General features: G+C 46.3%; 1 protein-coding gene across 4 annotated transcripts in view; it reads right to left on the bottom strand.

Moving 5' to 3' along the window:
• Positions 1 to 4,142, bottom strand: part of NDFIP2 (Nedd4 family interacting protein 2) — a 154,881-nt gene extending 150,739 nt beyond the window's left edge. Inside the window, exon 1 of one of the 4 annotated variants that reach the window (XM_073580439.1) lies at positions 3,883 to 4,142. In XM_073580439.1, coding sequence (XP_073436540.1) covers positions 3,883 to 3,918 — 36 coding nt within the window. In that variant the 5' untranslated portion in view covers positions 3,919 to 4,142. The remainder of the gene's footprint in view (positions 1 to 3,882) is intronic. The other 3 variants (XM_073580441.1, XM_073580440.1, XM_073580442.1) reach the window with 3 other exon arrangements.
• Positions 4,143 to 19,541: the final 15,399 nt, after the last annotated feature.

The raw sequence follows: 19,541 nt of genomic DNA, 5'->3' as shown, positions 1-19,541 counted from the left end.
AGAGAAAAGGAAACAATTCACAGGTTATATGGAAATCAATGTGCTCTCTGTAGACCACAGATCCTACAGCACAAGAGGTGTTCTTCATAGTCACTACCCTGCTCTGGAGAACACGAGGGTCCTGACAGTCTAGTGACTCTTCACAGCAGTAAATAAATCATGTACTGAATCCTAATGGTGGGTAAAACACACAAAGTTAGGGCTCAGCTCTGCTTACCGATTCCAGTGGTTGTCAAATGCCTACTAGACTCTCAGTCACCACTCACAATCTCCTACTGAGAAAAGCTGCTGAGACTCTAGTTGGCACATGATTGCAAATTGCTACTTGTGGCCACATAATGACAGCTGGAACCAGCAACCACAGCTGAATCCTAGTTGTGTGTACGTTACCCACTGTTAGAATATGGCAAGTCACAGCTCAATGATTTTCAAAGGATTTTGACAGCAAAAAATCTTTAGCAAAAACTAAAAGTGTTTGTTTCACGCTGTGTGTATTTCTTCTTCCACCCAACTTGTTAGACCCGTTTGGAATATTTCAAAGGCTGAAATACCCAAAGACTGGAATGTTGTGCTCCCACTCCAAACTGAAAAAAGTCACCTAAACATAAACAGTGTCATGTGCACTACTGATTGCCATTGAAATCAACAGACATACCCAGTATATAGGTTTTAGGAATCGCTTCATTTATGAAAAATCAATAAGAGTAATATTAACAGTAATATCTCCAATGACTAAAGACGCATAATATTACACTGGAAAGAAAATGTGACTACACCCGATTGTAGGTTATAGATAAAGGACAGTCAAAGTGTAACACAAATAGTTTAGCCTGCAATTCCCGTAACTAGAATTACCTGGGTTATGCTCACGTACCTCCGTATGGACTTACCATGGACTGTGAATTTACAGGTGACCAGGCTGGAGTCACAAGGACCCCAAGAGCCTCATAGGCTATGTTGTGAGGCGAAATTTTAACCCCGCGCGTTCCAATTCACCAAACAATTTGGCCTATTATCGCTATTTCTATGGTGTTATCGTCCTTCTGTAAAGCTGGAAATAACACAATTTTTACCGTGCCAACACAGACCACCCTCTGACACAGACTGCAGGGGGAGCCCAGTATCACACAGGATAGGATTAGATACACGGCGTATCACACAGGATAGGATTAGATAAACAGCTCAGCAGTCAGTATCACACAGGAGAGGATTAGACACACGGCTCAGCAGTCAGTATCACACAGAATAGGAATAGATACACAGCTCAGCAGTCAGTATCACACAGGATAGGATTAGACACACGGCTCAGCAGTCAGTATCACACAGGATAGGATTAGATACACGGCTCAGCAGTCAGTATCACACAGGATAGGATTAGATACACAGCTCAGCAGACAGTATCACACAGGATAGGATTAGATACACAGCTCAGCAGTCAGTATCACACAGGATAGGATTAGATACACAGCTCAGCAGTCAGTATCACACAGGATAGGATTAGATACACGGCTCAGCAGTCAGTATCACACAGGATAGGATTAGATACACGGCTCAGCAGTCAGTATCACACAGGATAGGATTAGATACACGGCTCAGCAGTCAGTATCACACAGGATAGGATTAGATACACGGCTCAGCAGTCAGTATCACACAGGATAGGATTAGCTACACAGCTCAGCAGTCAGTATCACACAGGATAGGAATAGATACACGGCTCAGCAGACAGTATCAAACAGGATAGGAATAGATACACAGCTCAGCAGTCAGTATCACACAGGAGAGGATTAGATACACAGCTCAGCAGACAGTATCACACAGGATAGGGTTAGATACATGGCTCAGCAGACGGTATCACACAGGATAGGGTTAGATACACGGCTCAGCAGACGGTATCACACAGGAGAGGATTAGATACACGGCTCAGCAGTCAGTATCACACATGATAGGGTTAGATACATGGCTCAGCAGTCAGTATCACACAGGAGAGGATTAGACACATAGCTCAGCAGTCAGTATCACACAGGATAGGATTAGACACACGGCTCAGCAGTCAGTATCACACAGGATAGGATTAGATTCATGGCTCAGCAGTCAGTATCACACAGAATAGGAATAGATACACAGCTCAGCAGTCAGTATCACACAGGATAGGATTAAACACATGGCTCAGCAGTCACTATCACACAGGATAGGATTAGACACATGGCTCAGCAGTCAGTATCACACAGAATAGGAATAGATACACAGCTCAGCAGTCAGTATCACACAGGATAGGATTAAACACATGGCTCAGCAGTCACTATCACACAGGATAGGATTAGACACATGGCTCAGCAGTCAGTATCACACAGGATAGGATTAGATACACAGCTCAGCACACAGTATCACACAGAATAGTATTAATTACACAGGATAGGATTAGATACACAGCTCAGCACACAGTATCACACAGGATAGGATTAGATACACGGCTCTGCAGTCAGTATCACACAGGATAGGATTAGATACACGTCTGAGCAGTCAGTAACACAGGATAGGATTAGATACATGGCTGAGCAGTCAGTAACACACGATAGGATTAGATACATGGCTGAGCAGTCAGTAACACACGATAGGATTAGATACACAGCTCAGCAGAAAGTATCACACAGGAGAGGATTAGGTACACAGTTCAGCAGACATTATCACACAGGATAGGGTTAGATACACAGCTCAGTAGACATTATCACACAGGATAGGGTTAGATACACAGCTCAGAAACAGGATGTGCCAAAGGAGAGGACATTTTCATTCCAAGAATTCCACTCATTCCATCTGATTTGTTTTTTTTTATTTTAAACGCCTCCAGTTTCCAGTTCAACTGCTATTTGCAATGTCCATTACAATGCTCAGGGACAGTCCTTGAAAGTAGTAGGGATCGATTTGCAATCTCCATGCTTTTCTCATGGTCAACTTTACGTGGTCTGTTCAAGAGTTGGAACTGCCAAAAATCTGTTCATCTTTGCACCGAAAGGAAAAACCAAAAATCTTGAATGAGTTGAAAATAAAATACTATCAATACAGGGGCAGACACCACGGCCGCCGCCCCCACCACAGGGGCAGACACCACGGCCGCCGCCCCCACCACAGGGGCAGACACCACGGCCGCCGCCCCCACCACAGGGGCAGACACCACGGCCGCCGCCCCCACCACAGGGGCAGACACCGCCCCCACAGGGGCAGACACCACGGCCACCGCTCCCACAGGGGCAGACACCACGGCCACCGCTCCCACAGGGGCAGACACCACGGCCACCGCTCCCACCACAGGGGCAGACACCACGGCCACCGCTCCCACCACAGGGGCAGACACCACGGCCACCGCTCCCACCACAGGGGCAGACACCACGGCCACCGCTCCCACAGGGGCAGACACCACGGCCACCGCTCCCACAGGGGCAGACACCACGGCCACCGCTCCCACAGGGGCAGACACCATGGCCGCCGCTCCCACAGGGGCAGACACCATGGCCGCCGCTCCCACAGGGGCAGACACCATGGCCGCCGCTCCCACAGGGGCAGACACCATGGCCGCCGCTCCCACAGGGGCAGACACCATGGCCGCTGCTGCCACAGGGAGCGATACTGCTGGGGTACAGAACTGTGACCTGCCACATCGGCCACCTCTGCTCACCCCAGTACCAGTGCAGCACCAGCTGTGAGCTCACACCAGCACCACTGCACAAAGCACAGGCCCCCATCATCCACAGCCTCCATCATGAGCAGCGCAGCCAGGTACTGGGGAACGTCACAGCACAGAGTGAGGCCAACAGTGCGGAGAATCACTGCCATTCCAGTGACATCACGCCTCACATGACGTCACCAGCCGTCCAGGTGACTTACCACTTGGTATCGGTTGGCAGCCTGGAGATGATCCATGACCCGCAGAGCCGGCGCTGGCCGTGTCGCTCCCGCTTCCTGGTCGCTTCCCGTACGGTTTCCTGTGCGGGATCCGACGCCTCCTCTCCTGGCTGTCACCTGTACACAGCGATCACCAGCGCCGCACTGGAATCCTCCGCTAAGGTCTGCACTGCCCCCGTGGCTACCTCCGCCCCGCCTACAGGGCGTGCCAAACGCATGGGGCGTGGCTTCGCGTTACTATGGATTCGCTACGCTGCAAATTCCGGATTACGTCATCACGTTGAACTTCTCACGTCGGCCAATACCTAATGGGAGAAAAACCTGTACAGTAAGCAGATTACCGAGTCAGTAGCACGGGATACATCAATGTGAGGAGCTCACGTGTCAGCTGGTGACCTATCAGGTCGTGGCTTATATTTTCCAAACAGCTTTTACTAAAATGAAGGAATGATTTGATTGGTTGCCATAGGCAACTGCTCCATATTTCTTTGCTTCCAGCTGTTGTTTCTCCCAGTCACTGCCGCACTGACTCTGGCTCCTTGGCTCAGGACACTTGTCACCCTTGTGTCTGTGACTTGGACAGCCGCCTGCTCGGTCCCAGCTCATGCCTCTTCTATTTGCCAGCTGTGCCAGTCTGGGAGCGCTCCCCTTTCTCCATGCTAATGGTGCCTGATGGCAGTCTGCTATTCCTGTGCTGATCACCCATGCTTTTCCCTTCATTTCCTTTGATCCCTATCTGGGTCTTCACACAAGACCTCATGCAGCAGTGATTTCACACAAAATTACTTGTCTTTACATTCACAATGAAGAGCCCCCGTAACCAGTGCAGGGCCGGACCGTTTCCCCATAACCAGTAATATTTACTCTTTCTTCATACATGCAGTTTTTAGAGCTCTACATTTTTCTCATTAAGATCATTTTTGCCGATGTCACGGGGGATATAAAGAGATACAGTATATAGAGTATTTGCCCCGGTCACGTCTTTACTTGGATTGATGGTTTTCTTATTTAGTGTTTTACGTTTCTGCTCCACATCACTTGTAACGCAGGTCTTGTGGTACGGCTGGGGATGATTTGTGGGCGATCACTCTGGTACGGAGCGCTGTTACTGGCCATAATAGGGAAGGGGCTTGCAGCTGCCATGTGCAGAAAAAGGCAGATCCACGCCCCAGATTAGAGTGAGACACCACAGGTCAACCAAGGTCCTGAATTGGACAGTGGTGACCCTCCGGGTACCACACGTGGAGAACCTTAGGCTGAGACCAGGCGATGGTCAGCTACAGGGACTAAATGCCTGTTGTCCTGAACATTTCCCGGTTGAGACAGAGAGATTCATTGCCAGAGAAAGTAAAAATAATCGCAAAAAGAAGCTAAAAAATGATAGTGTTGGCCCCCTTAAAAATAGTCTGGGTGAAATGGTGGATGAGGAAAAAGCCAATATGCTAAATGACTTTTTTTCAACAGTATTTACACAAGAAAATCCCATGACGGATAACATGATCAGGGATAAAAATTGTCCATTAAATGTCACCTGCTTAACCCAGCAGGAAGTACGGCGGCATCTAAAAAACACTAAAATTGACAAGTCCCCGGGCCCGGATGAGATACACCCCCGAGTACTGCAGGAATTAAGCACAGTCATAGATAGACCATTATTTTTAATCTTTAAAGATTCCATAATATAAACAATGAATGTAAACATATGGGAAAAATTGGGTTACGATATACATATTCCACCTATAGGATACTCTCAAACAATATAATAAAAACCATCTAAGAAGCCGAGAGTTTATTTAATCCCATTAACAACAATGTACTCCAAAAAAATTCAATAATCAAAAGACAAGCTGTTATAAAAAGTGCAAATTGTCTTTATTGAGTGAAACAATAATATTTGCATCAAAAAAATGTGATGCTAAAAATTAGCATAATTAGGAACAAGCGGGCAATGATACAACCATAATGCCATGGAGGACGTCATAATGAATGTAGATAGGCGTGCGAATAAACATCAATTGCTAAAGTGCATAGTGCGGTATACAGCAGCATAATAAGTTATTTTGCACAGCCAATTAACATGCATAAATGCAAATGGTAAAATAGGCCAGAGTTGAGGGTGGGAAACAAAAATCATCCCATAAGTCACACTGAACAGGATACACCAGTACCAACACATCTACCGAAATTCTGCTAGGTAACAATCAGTGTGCAGTAGCTCATTGTATAGTATATAATATATAACCCAAGTCCATCCTTACCCATGCCAAAAGCCCAATCCAAAGCGCAAATGCCCCGACGCGCGTTTCACTGTGGCTTCCTCAGGGGGCAGTGATTCCATAATGACAGGGTCAGTACCACAGGACTGGCATATGGCAAATGTGGTGCCAATATAAAAAAGGGGACAAAACTGAACTTGGAAATTATAGGCCAGTAAGCTTAACTTCTACTGTGGGTAAAATCCTGGAGGGTATTTTAAGAGATACTATACAGAAGCATCTGAAGAAGAATAACCTCATGGACCAATATCAACATGGGTTTACGAGGGAATGTTCCTGTCAGACTAATCTGATAAGCTTTTATGAAGAGGTAAGTTCAGGACTGGACCAAGGGAATGCAGTGGACGTGGTGTACATTGACTTTTCAAAAGCTTTTGATATGGTGCCACACAAAAGGTTGATACATAAAATGAGAACAATGGGGATAGGGGAAAATATGTGTAGGTGGGTTAAGAGCTGGCTCAGGGATAGGAAACAAAGGGTGGTTATTAATGGAGCACACTTGGACTGGGTCACAGTTAGCTGTGGGGTACCACAGGGGTCAGTATTGGGCCCGCTTCTTTTTAACATATTTATTAATGACCTTGTAGGGGGCATAGAGAGTAGAATTTCAATATTTGCAGATGACACTAAACTCTGCAGGGTAATCAATACAGAGGAGGACAATTTTATATTACTGGAGGATTTAAGTAAACTCGAAGCTTGGACTGATAAATGGCAAATGAGTTTTAATGGGGATAAATGTAAGGTCATGCACTTGGGTAGAACAAACAAGATATATAATTATGTGCTTAATTGTAAAACAATGCGCAAAACTGTCACTGAAAAAGACCTGGGTGTATGGGTGGACGACAAACTCACATTTAGTGGCCTGTGTCAGGCAGCTGCTGCAAAGGCAAATAAAATAATGGGATGCATTAAAAGAGGCATAGATGCTCATGAGGAGAACATCATTTTACCTCTATATAAGTCACTAGTGCGACCACACTTAGAATACTGTGTACAGTTCTGGTCTCCAGTGTATAAGAAAGACATAGCTGAACTGGAGCGGGTGCAGAGAAGAGCGACCAAGGTTATTAGGGAACTAGGGGGTCTGCAATACCAAGACAGGTTATTACACTTGGGGTTATTTAGTTTGGAAAATCGAAGGCTTAGGGGTGATTCAGTAGCGTAGCTACCGGGAGGGCAGAGGGGCCAGTCGCCCCGGGCCCCGAGGGGCCAACTGAGCTACGCTACTGTAACTGTATCGGCGTGCACAGCTCGCCCATACAGTTACATTCTGTGGCAGAGCAGGGAGAATTGATCTCCCTACTCTGCCGCCCAGCCGCTATGGTCCCCTGAGAAGGCAGTGGGGGGGCCCCGGTGCCAGCAGTGGGCCCCCCCACCTCACAGCCAGCAACGTCGTTATGAGCTTTTCTGTGCGCACAGGACTTGTGATGGTCACAGGAGGGGCGGAGTCAGGGGGTCACATGATCAGGGCTTCAGCACAGGGCTATGCTGTGCTGGTTGTCATGGTGCTGGATGAGGTGAAGTAAGTTTCTGTGTGGGCTCAGGAGGGGTTTACAGGGTGGATGTAGCAGAGCTGTGTGTATGAGGTGTACAGAGCGGAGCCGTGTGTGTAGAAGGTGTACAGAGCAGAGATATGCATGTATGAGGTGTACAGAGGAGCGGCTCCGTGTGTGTATGGGGTGAGCAGAGCTGTTTGTGTACGGAGCGGAGCCAAGTGTGTACGGGGTGTACAGAGCAGAGCCGTGTGTGTACGGGGTGTACAGAGCAGAGCCATGTGTGTACGGGGTGTACAGAGCAGAGCCGTGTGTGTACGGGTTGTACAGAGCAGAGCCGTGTGTGTACAGGGTGTACGGAGTAGAGCCGTGTGTGCGGCGTGTACAGAGTGGAGCCGTGTGTGCAAGGTGTACGGATTTGAGCCGTATATGTGCGAGGTGTATGGTGCGGAGCCGCGTGTGTATGGGGTGTGCGGAGCAGAGCCGTGTGTGTATAGGGGGTATCATGTGCAGTAATAGGGACACATACGGCAGCAGTGGCTCAGCATTGGGGTATCAGGTGCAGTAATAGGGACACATATGGCAGCAGTGGCTCAGCATTGGGGTATCAGGTGCAGTAATGGGGACACATACGGTTGCAGCGGCTCAGCATTGGGGTATCAGGTGCAGTAATAGGGACACATACAGCAGCAGCGGCTCAGTATTGGGGTATCAGATGCAGTAATGGGGACACATACGGCTGCAGCTGTTCAGCATTGGGGTATCAGGTGCAGTGATAGGAACACATACAGCAGCAGCGGCTCAGTATTGGGGTATCAAGTGCAGTAATAGGGACATATACGGCAGCAGCGGCTCAGCATTGGGGTATCAAGTGCAGTGATAGGAACACATACGGCAGGAGCGCCTCAGTATTGGGGTATCAAGTGCAGTAATAGGGACATATACAGCAGCAGCGGCTCAGCATTAGGGTATCAGGTGCAGTAATAGGGACACAAACGGCAGCAGAGGCTCAGTATTGGGGTATCAAGTGCAGTGATAGGAACACATACGGCAGCAGCGGCTCAGCATTGGGGTATCAGGTGCAGTAATAGGGACACATACGGCAGCAGTGGCTCAGTATTGGGGTATCAGGTGCAGTAATGGGGACACATATGGCTGCAGCTGTTCAGCATTGGGGTATCAGGTGCAGTGATAGGAACATATACGGCAGCAGCGGCTCAGTATTGGGGTATCAGGTGCAGTAATAAGGACACATACGGCAGCAGTGGCTCAGCATTGGGGTATCAGATGCAGTAATAAGGACACATACGGCAGCAGAGGCTCAATATTGGGGTATCAGGTGCAGTAATGGGGGCACATACGGCAGCAGCGGCTCAGTATTGGGGTATCAGGTGCAGTAATAAGGACACATACGGCAGCAGAGGCTCAGTACTGGGGTATCAGGTGCAGTAATAGGGACACATACGGCAGCAGCATTGGCTCAGCATTGGGGTATCAGGTGCAGTAATAGGGACACATACGGCAGCAGCGGCTCAGTATTGGGGTATCAGGTGCAGTAATAAGGACACATACGGCAGCAGTGGCTCAGCATTGGGGTATCAGGTGCAGTAAGAAGGACACATATGGCAGCAGAGGCTCAGTATTGGGGTATCAGGTGCAGTAATAGGGGCACATACGGCAGCAGCGGCTCAGTATTGGGGTATCAGGTGCAGTAATAAGGACACATACGGCAGCAGAGGCTCAGTACTGGGGTATCTGGTGCAGTAATAGGGACACACGGCAGCAGCGGCTCAGCATTGGGGTATCAGGTGCAGTAATAGGGACACATATTGCAGCGGCGGCTCAGCATTGGGGTATCAGGTGCTGTAATAGGGACACATACGGCAGCAGCGGCTCAACATTGGGCTATCAGCAGGATGATGGGTTTGTGCAGGTTGGGGATACATGGTGATGGGGCTGGAATATGAGAAGTGAAACGTATCATTGTTGTATTCTCTGTAGCCGAGTCCTGGCTGGAGGAGCTGTCATGTCGGTCTGGGCAAGATGGAAAAGACGTGAAAAGTGACCGATTCCATCAGAAAGAACGTCAGCGGTAAGACACCAACTATACCTGTGCAGTAATCACATATGTTTTGTAGGACTGGTATTTACCACTGACCATATTGCGGTAATATCCATGTTGGTCTTTATATAGGGATTATTTTCAGTAACAGCGCAGTCATCTCCTACATCCACTATTAGGGTGCGTCACCGGGTTGTAATCACAGTTACCTAGTTAGGAGCCCACTCAGAAGTTTGAGCCCCCCCTGAACCGAAACCCTAGCTACGCCTCTGGGGTGATCTTATTACAATGTATAAATATATGCGGGGACAGTACAAAGACCTTTCTAATGATCTTTTTACTCTTAGATCTGTGACGGGGACAAGGGGGCATCCTCTACGTCTGGAGGAAAGTAGGTTTAAGCATACTCACAGACGCGGATTCTTTACTGTAAGAGCAGTGTGACAATGGAACTCTCTGCCATATGATGTTGTAATGAGTGATTCCTTAAAATTTAAGAAGGGACTGGATGCCTTTCTTGAAAAGTATAATATTACAGGGTATATACACTAGTTTCCTTAATATTGCGTTGATCCAGGAAGCTAGTCTGATTGCCGTATGTGGAGTCGGGAAGGAATTTTTTTCCCCAATGTGAAGCTTACTGTTTGCCACATGGGTTTTTTTTGCCTTCCTCTGGATCAACATGTTAGGGCAAGTTAGGATAGGATATGGGTTGAACTTCCCTCAATAAAAGAAGAGGTTATCATTCAGACTCCGTTCTAGCAACCAGACAACCAGCCCAGTTTTCACATATCAAAACCAACAGTTTCTCCTCCACATGACAAGACATCTGGGATCCCTATTCATGTTAGCAGCTGTCTTCCTTCTTTCTGAATGCATGGTTCTCCACGATCAACGATGCCTGGATCAGAGAAATCTTTTCCCCTGTTTACAAGATAGAATCCTTCACTCTTCCGTGAGGCAGTTTTTTTTCTATCTCGTCCTCCAAGACCCCCTCACTGGCAACCTTTTGTTCCCATGCCATTCCCTCCCCTATCCTGTCAGGTGTCATTGTTATGGTTCCTATCCAGGAACAGCTCAAGCGTCTTTATTCAAACCTTTTTGTTGTCTCCAGGAAGGGCGCTTCAATCAATCCCGCTCTGGACCTCACACTGCTGCACAGGCATGTCTGTCTAAACCGATTCAGGATGAAGTTTCTTCACTCAGTTGTTGCCTCCTTGGAAGCCGGAGTATTTTTTGCTTCAGTGTACATACAGGATGACTATGTCATGATCCAGATCGGGTTTTGGGTCTTGTATCTCCTTTCCCGGTCTGGTCATTCAGGGGTTAACTTTCTCTGCCTCGTTCCGGTGTCAGGTCTGCTATTTCTCTGTGTTACATCGTGCAGGCAGTGCCAATTATATTTCCTGCCTGCGGCTTGTGTAGCTGGCTCTGGTGAGAACCTGATTTGTCCTGCTGCGTTTAGCTGACTTTGCCCGTGTCTATGCGCCCCTATCCTAGCCATCCGGACTCTGTGTTTCCCTGTGTGTTTGGACTCCCTGGTACTCGACTCTGCTTTGGCTCTGACCTAATTCTATCCCTTCCTTCTGGTACTTCTGCTACGGACCGGTACTGACCCTTTTGCGCTCCTCTTACTATGTGTGTGGGATTCTCCTTGGTACTACGCTACTCTCTGGTATCGACCCGGCTTGTCTGACTATTCTGCTGCCACCTGGTGGTAGCCTCGCTGCAGTTCTGCTGGTTTGCTCTGAGCTGGATTCCCGTCCTCTCTCCACTCTGCTGTCATCTAGTGGAGTTTGCGTTACTCTGCATTTACCTGCAGTGCTGCAGTGTAACAGCCTATTTTTACATTCTCATTTTCCAAGTGCATCAGAAGTTTCTTTTCTCTATTGCCATCAATATGTTCTACTTTCATTTTCTGACCCCCCCTTTAAGTTGGTCATGGCTCCTAGGGAACTCTGTGCATTCATATTGCTTTATTGCATTGGCGGGACCAGCTGTCAGATCTCCCAATCCACATCCAGTTATGCAACACCATCACCGTGGCTTACATCAACCATCAAGGAGGAACTCATTGTTGTAAAGCAATGTCAGCGGTCTCACCCATTCACAATTGGGTGGTAAAAAGAATCCCAACCATTTCAGCAATTCACATTCTGAAAGTGGACAACTGGGCCACCTACTTCCTAAGTTGTGAAGGATTACTCATGGCAGAGTGGAGTCTGCATCTGACTGTTTTCGATTAAATTTGCCTACTGGGTTACTCCAGATGTTGACCTGATGGCATCCAGACTCAATCACAAGGTGCTGCAGTTCGTATCCAGATGTAGCGGTTTCACAAATTAACACCCGCAAGATAAGAAACCATCCTTGTCTCGTATCTACCATTGTACCTGGAAGGCCCTCTTCTGGTCTAGCGGATCTCATAAACTCTCAGCTGTAGCTTTTTCTCTATCTTTCCTTCTTGCCTTCCTGCAGTCGGGTTTGGAGTTTTGGTTTTGCTCTCAGTTCTTTCAAGGGCTAAGTTTCGTCCCTCTCCATTCTTTTTTAGATGGGCCTGGCTTCAAAACGTCAATTCAGGATCTTTCTTCTTTTTTCTTTACCGGGCTCCATTGGATGCCTGGCACCTGACCCTGACATTTAGCGCACTAGTACATCCTCCTTTTAAACCAATCGACAGCTTTTTGCCACTCTGGCTTTCTTGGAAAGTGGAATTCCTTATTGCTATCACTTCTATTAGGCGTATATCTGAACTTTGGGCTTTGTCCTGCCACTATCCTTTTTTGTCCTTCATCTTGACAAGGTGTGTTATGTACTGTTCCTTCCCAAGGTGGTCTCTTCCTTCCACCCTAATAAATAGATTGTTCTTCCTTTACTCTGCCCTTCTCTTTCCAATCCTGCGGATAATTCTGAACACAGTTTGGATCTGGTGAGAGTGGTGTGTCACTATCTGAAGGTAATGGCTTCCTTCAGACATTCAGATTCCCTCTTCATCATTCCAAATGGACCTCGTGGAGATCAGTCTGCCTCTAGGGCACCATTTCCCGCTAAATTTATTCTGCCATTTTGTCAGCCAATAAAGCACTCCTGCCTAGGGGGTGAAGGCTCATTCCATTCAGGCAGTGTGGACTTCCTGGACTATTCACCATGTCTTTGACATAGCAGCTTTGTAAAACTGCTGTTCCTCTGTCTATACTTTCTTAAAATTCTACAAGGTTCACACTTTTGCCTCAGAATTATGCGAGTCTAAGCAGAAGGGTGCTACAGGCTTACCTTCTGAGGGAATTGCCTTACACATTCACACACTTCTCCCACGCTAGGGACTGTTTTGGGTCATCCCATACATGGTTTCCTGTGTCTCCCAATGAAGTGACAAAGAAAAGAGTATTTTTTTGGACCCTAAAATGTCTCTCGTAGTCTTCATTGGTGGGCACAGCACCCTCCCTATTGTTCATGTTGTCTTGTTAGGCCTGTTTCACATTTCCGTCTTTCAAGGTTAGTCAAAATCCGCCAGGTGGTGAAAAAATGGATCCGTCTCCATCATGGGCCAAACTGATGCCACTGGATCCGTTATGAATACAGATCCGCTGCAGCCAGGAAGAGGGTGAAATTTAATGCAACCACAGCCCGGAAAAACGAGAGAGAGAGTTTTGTTTCCCACGGACTTTCTGGAACGCTATTCAAGGTTAAAATCCCTGCTAGAGCAAGTCTGCTGGGCATGCACAATACAAAATAGCAGACCGTCGCTCTGAAAAACGTTTCAGAGTCCGTCTCCTCCGCCCGGGAGCCGCTAAAATTCTGACGGATCCGTCAAAAAGCGGGTGAGATGGACGACTGTCAGTCAAAATCCACCACTAATGTAAGTCTATGGGGGAAAAAACCGGATCCGCCAAAAAAGGGGTGGATCCGTTTTTTTCTAAAAGTGGCGGATTTTGACTGACTTTAAAAAACGGAAATGTGAAACAGGCCTTAGGCGTACAGTATGTGTATATTTATTATTAAAAAGATTTTTTTTGTTTCTCCTACTGATTTTTGCACTAATTTAATAGCTTGGATGCCCATGGGTGGGTATAGCCTGCTGGAAAGAAGCCAACATTTTTTGTTAGTTGTAACTTTAGTGTCATCCTCCTGGCAGCCGCGTATACCCACGGTTTTCTGAGTCTCCCAATGAAGGCTATGATCAAGAGGTTTTATGGTAAGTACAAAAATTCTCTGTCTTTCTCTAGAAATACTGCAGTATCAGTCATAATACAAAAACCTCACATACAAAATAGGTCATTTTTTGACAACACATTATCTTTTAAAAGGTATTCTGGGGTTCACTAAAGATTTGTAAAATATGCATTAATTCAAATGGTTATTAATTTATTATGCTTCAACGGTCCACGAGGTAGGAAAGAATAAGGCTGATTGGTGGTCAGTTGCCATGTCTGGTCCACTTGTGACTTTATCACCCAAGGTACTTCATATGGATGGCACAGTATAAAGCATAAGACATCCAACTTGCCCAGCTACAGGAGCCGCCACATTTGTAGTATCAGAATGCAAACTGTATGTAGCATAAGAGTGTACACTGCATGCAGCACAGTGGATAGTCATGGCCAAAAGTGTTGACACTCTTGAAATTGTTACAGAAAAGGAAGTATTTCTCCCAGAAAATTATTGCAATTACACATGTTTTGTTATACATATTTATTTCCTTTGTGTATATTGGAACAACACAAAAAAACATATTTAAAAAAGGCAAAATGGACATAATTTCACGCAAAACCCCCAAAATGGGAGAAACAATAATGTTGACACCCTCAATTTAATATTTGATTGCACATTCTTTGGAATAAATAACTGCAATCAATCGCTTACTATAACGATTGATAAGCTTAACTGAAATTTTGGTCCACCCTTCTTTGAAGGGAGCCTTCTCCCAACAACAATTTTAAGATGTTTCCACGGGTGTTCAATGGAATTTAGATCCAGACTCATTGCTGGACACTTCAGAACTCTCCAGCACTTTGCTTCCATCCATTGCTAGGTGCTATGTTTGGGTTCATTGTCCTGATGGAAGACCCATGACATAGGATTCCAACTTAGCTTTCTGACACTGATCACTACATTGGAATCCAAAATCCTAGTCTTCAGATTTCATGATGCCTTGCACACAGTCAAGGCACCCTGTGCCAGAGGCAGCAAAACAACTCCAAAACATCTTCTAATGTCCACCATATTTGACTTTAGGTACTGTGTTCTTCTCTCATTCCGTTTTCGGTAAACAGTAGAATGATGTGCTGTATATTGGTCTCATCTGTCCAAAAGACGCTTTCCCAGAAAGATTTTGGCTTCGACACGTACATTTTTACAAACTGAAGTCTAGCTTTTTATGTCTGTGTGTCAGCAGAGACCCACCTGGGTCTCCTGCCATAGCGTTTCATTTCGTTCAAATGTTGATGAATAGTTTGGGCTGACACTGATGCACCCTAACCCTGCTTGAATTTCTTTGGAACTTGATTGGGGCTGCTTACCCACCTTCTAAACTATTCTGCGTTGCAACCTTACATCAATTTTTCTCTGCAGGTCACGTCCATGGAGATTTGCTACAGTGTCATGGGTTGTTAACTTCTTGTTTATGTTGCGCATCTTGGACAAAGGAACATCAATATTTCTGGTTATGGACTTGTAACCTTGAAATTGTTGATATTGTTCAACAGTTTTGGTTCTCAAGTCCTCAGACAGTTATCTTCTCATCTTTCTGTTCTCCATGCTTGATGTGCACACATAGACACATAATGCAAATATTGAGTCAACTCCCCTTTTAATCTGGTTTAGGTCTGATAGTCATATTACCCGCAGCTGTTACTTGCAACAGATAAGTTTGAACGAGCATCACATGCTTGAAACAGTGTTGCTTACTACCCACAATTTTGGAAAGGTGCCAACAATTGTGTCTAGCCCATTTTGGGGGGGTTTATGTGGAATGATGTCCAATTTGCCATTTTTATTTCTATTTTTTTGTGTTGTTCTAATGCACACAAAGGAAATAAACGTGTGTATAACAAAACGTGTAATTGCAATAATTTTCTGGGAGAAATATTGCATTTTCAGAAACAATTTCAAAGGTACCCACACTTTCAGCCATGACTGTATAAGAAGCTCGAGAAAGCTGTGCTGATCTGTTTGTGTGAGGTGCATGGACTTGATTGGTCTAGCAAGACCAAACAGATATTGTGTGTGGGTCGCTGTTATGAATGAGTCACCGTAGGAGGCAAAAGCAGAAATACAAGCTAAGTCCAGAAAACCAGAGAAGTTGGCAACTATCAGATTGCAGACCCCTGAACCTATCAACACAACTAGCAGTAGCCGTGGGGGGTTCCTACGATGCCCTAGACCCCTCGATCACAGCCGGAGAAATACATAGGCCTAAAGAAAGAAAGGGGAAATCTAAACTGCCCCAGAGCAGACCCCAAAGCAATAGGCAGCCCCCAACATATAATGACGGTGAAGCAAGATGAAAATACTAACACAGACAGAAAGATAGACTGAGCAAAGACGGGGCTCCAAAACTACCTAGATAGGAAAGGACAGGAAGGCTGCTGTCTGCAATCTGCCAAAACCCTATCAAAGACATACGCCAACCAGCTGATATGAAAAAGGCCCTGAAGCAGCTAGGCTTCAAAAACTGAATCAGCACTCAGGTATTTTCAGAAGACAGAGCTAAATTAATTCAGCACACCCCAGCAGGGAATGGCAGAAATCCAGAAAAACAAAGCAAAAACAAAGTCAAAGCAAAAAGCAAAGGCCGAGCAGCAAACTTAGCTTTGGAGGAGCAGGAATTCAGACTGGTCTCCAAGGATCCCACAGAGAAATCACCCGCAGGGCAGAAGGGCGTCGGCAGCCTTATATCCAGTCCGTAACTCCACTCAGCCAGTCATCATAATCAGCCTCAGGTGTTTGACAATCAGGCTCACTACCTTTCTTCACCAGAAGAGGGAGTTCCTCGGGCCTCAGTAATGAAGGGGAAAATGAACTCACAACAGTACCTCCCCCTTGAGGAGGGGTCACCGAACCCTCAACTACGCCACCAGGGCGATCAGGGTGAGCCCGATGAAAGGCACGCACCAATCGTTTGGCATGAATATCAGAGGCAGAGACCCAGGAATTATCCTCCTGACCATAACCCTTCCACTTAACCAAATACTGGAGTCTCCGTCTAGCCAGACGGGAATCCAGTACTTTCTCTACCTCATACTCCATGTTACATTCAACCAATACAGGGTCTGGAGGTGCCACCCCCGGAACAACAGGTTGAACAAACCTCTTCAACAAAGATTTATGGAACACATTATGGATTTTAAATGTGACAGGAAGAGCCAAACGAAAAGAGACCGGATTAATAATCTCCACAATCTTGTAAGGTCCAATAAATCTAGGCTTAAACTTAGGAGAAGCCACCTTCATAGCAATATTTTTTGATGATAACCACACCATATCACCAACCTTAAACTGGGGACCAATGGTCCTATGTCGGTTGGAAAACCGCTGGGCCTTCTCCTGGGAGAGAGATAACTTATCCACCACTTGGTCCCAGATCTGGTGCATTCTCTCCACCACAGTGTCAACACCTGGGCAGGCAGAGGGCTCCACCTGCCCTGAAGAAAATCGAGGATGAAACCCAAAGTTACAAAAAAAAGGTGACATCAAAGTGGCAGAACTAGCTCTATTATTCAAAGCAAATTCGACCAAGGGCAAAAATGAAACCCAATCATCCTGATCAGCAAAAATAAAACATCTCAAATATGACTCCAAGGTCTGGTTTGCTCTCTCTGTCTGCCCATTGGTCTGAGGGTGAAAAGCAGAGGAGAAGGACAACTGAATTCCCAGCCTGGAACAGAAAGTTCTCCAAAATCTAGACACAAACTGGACTCCTCTGTCAGATACAATGTTCTCAGGAATCCCGTGCAAACGAACCACCTGTTGTAAAAACAGGGGCACCAACTCAGAGGAAGTCGGCAACTTAGGGAGTGGTACAAGATGAACCATCTTAGAGAACCTATCACAAATCACCCAAATAACATCCTCTGAGAGACAGGCATATCAGAGATGAAATCCATTGAAATATGGGTCCATGGCCTCTTGGGGACAGGCAAAGGCATCAACAACCCACCAGAGCGAGAACACGATTTAGACCGGGAGCACGTCCCACAGGACTGCACAAAATTCCTGACATCACGAGACAAGGAGGGCCACCAAAAAAGCCGACTCACCTGATCTCTAGTACCAAAAATACCTGGATGACCAGCCAAAGCAGAGCAATGAACTTCAGACATCACTCTCTTCTTCCACTGGTCAGGAACATACAACTTTCCACTGGGACAACGCTCAGGTTTGTCCTCCTGGAACTCTTCCAGAGCACGCCTCAAATCGGGCGAGATGGCAGAAAGAACTACCCCTTCGCCTAAGATGGTAGCAGGCTTGGTCACCACAGGAGAATCAGCAAGGAAGCTCCTAGAGAGGGTGTCTGCCTTGACATTCTTTGTTCCAGGAAGAAAAGAAACCACAAAATCAAAACGTGTAAAAAACAAGGCCCACCTAGCCTGTCTAGGGTTCAAGCGCTTAGCCGACTCTAGGTAAATCATATTCTTGTGGTCAGTGAGGACCACGACTTGATGCTTAGCTCCCTCCAACCAATGTCTCCACTCCTCAAATGCCCATTTCATGGCCAACAGTTCCCTATTCCCCACATCATAGTTACGTTCAGATGGAGAGAACTTTCGGGAAAAGAAAGCACAGGGATTCATTTTAGATGTTACAGGATCCTTTTGGGACAAAACAGCTCCTGCACCAATCTCTGAAGCATCCACCTCTACCTGGAATGGAAGTGAGACATCAGGTTGCCGCAAAACCGGGGCGGAGGTGAATCTTCGCTTCAACTCCTGAAAGGAAGAAACAGCCTCCGGAGACCAATTTAACACATCAGCACCCTTTTTAGTCAAATCAGTCAATGGCTTGGCAATACTAGAAAATTTTGCTATAAATTTCCGATAAAAATTAGCAAAACCCAAAAACTTCTGGAGGGCCTTCAAAGAAGTGGGCTGAACCCAATCGTGAATGGCCTGTACCTTGGCCGGGTCCATTTCAATAGTTGACGGGGACAAAATAAATCCCAAAAAAGAAATCCTCTGTACTCCAAAAAGGCATTTAGATCCCTTGACATACAGGGAAATCTCCCTCAAGATCCGGAACACAGTCCGAATATGTTCCACATGAGAATCCCAATCCTTGGAGAAGATCAAAATATCATCCAGATAGATAATCAAAAATTTATCGACAAAATCTCGGAAAATATCGTTCATGAAGCACTGGAAGACAGAAGGGGCATTAGTGAGCCCAAAAGGCATCACCAGGTACTCAAAATGTCCCTCCAGAGTATTAAACGCCGTCTTCCATTTATCCCCATGCTTAATGCGAATAAGATTATACGCCCCCCTGAGGTCAAGCTTGGTAAACCAGCAAGCACCTTTAACTCTGGAGAATAGATCAGAAATCAGGGGTAACGGATACTGATATTTAACAGTAATTTTGTTGAGGGCACGATAATCAATGCAAGGTCTTAATAATCCATCCTTTTTGGCTACAAAAAAAAAAAACGGCACCCAAGGGTGACGAGGATGGTCTAATATGACCCTTCTCCAACGCCTCCTTAATATAGGATCGCATAGCCTTGTGCTCGGGTACAGATAAATTGAAGAGCCGACCCTTGGGAAATTTACACCCCGGGCTCAGTTCAATTGCACAGTCATAACTCCT

This window comes from Dendrobates tinctorius, unplaced genomic scaffold, assembly GCF_039654945.1.
Source record: "Dendrobates tinctorius isolate UK_male_01 unplaced genomic scaffold, ASM3965494v1 ptg000064l, whole genome shotgun sequence".
Taxonomy (NCBI): domain Eukaryota; kingdom Metazoa; phylum Chordata; class Amphibia; order Anura; family Dendrobatidae; genus Dendrobates; species Dendrobates tinctorius.
Note: the sequence above shows the minus strand (reverse complement) of the source record. Positions and strands in the feature narration are given on the sequence as shown.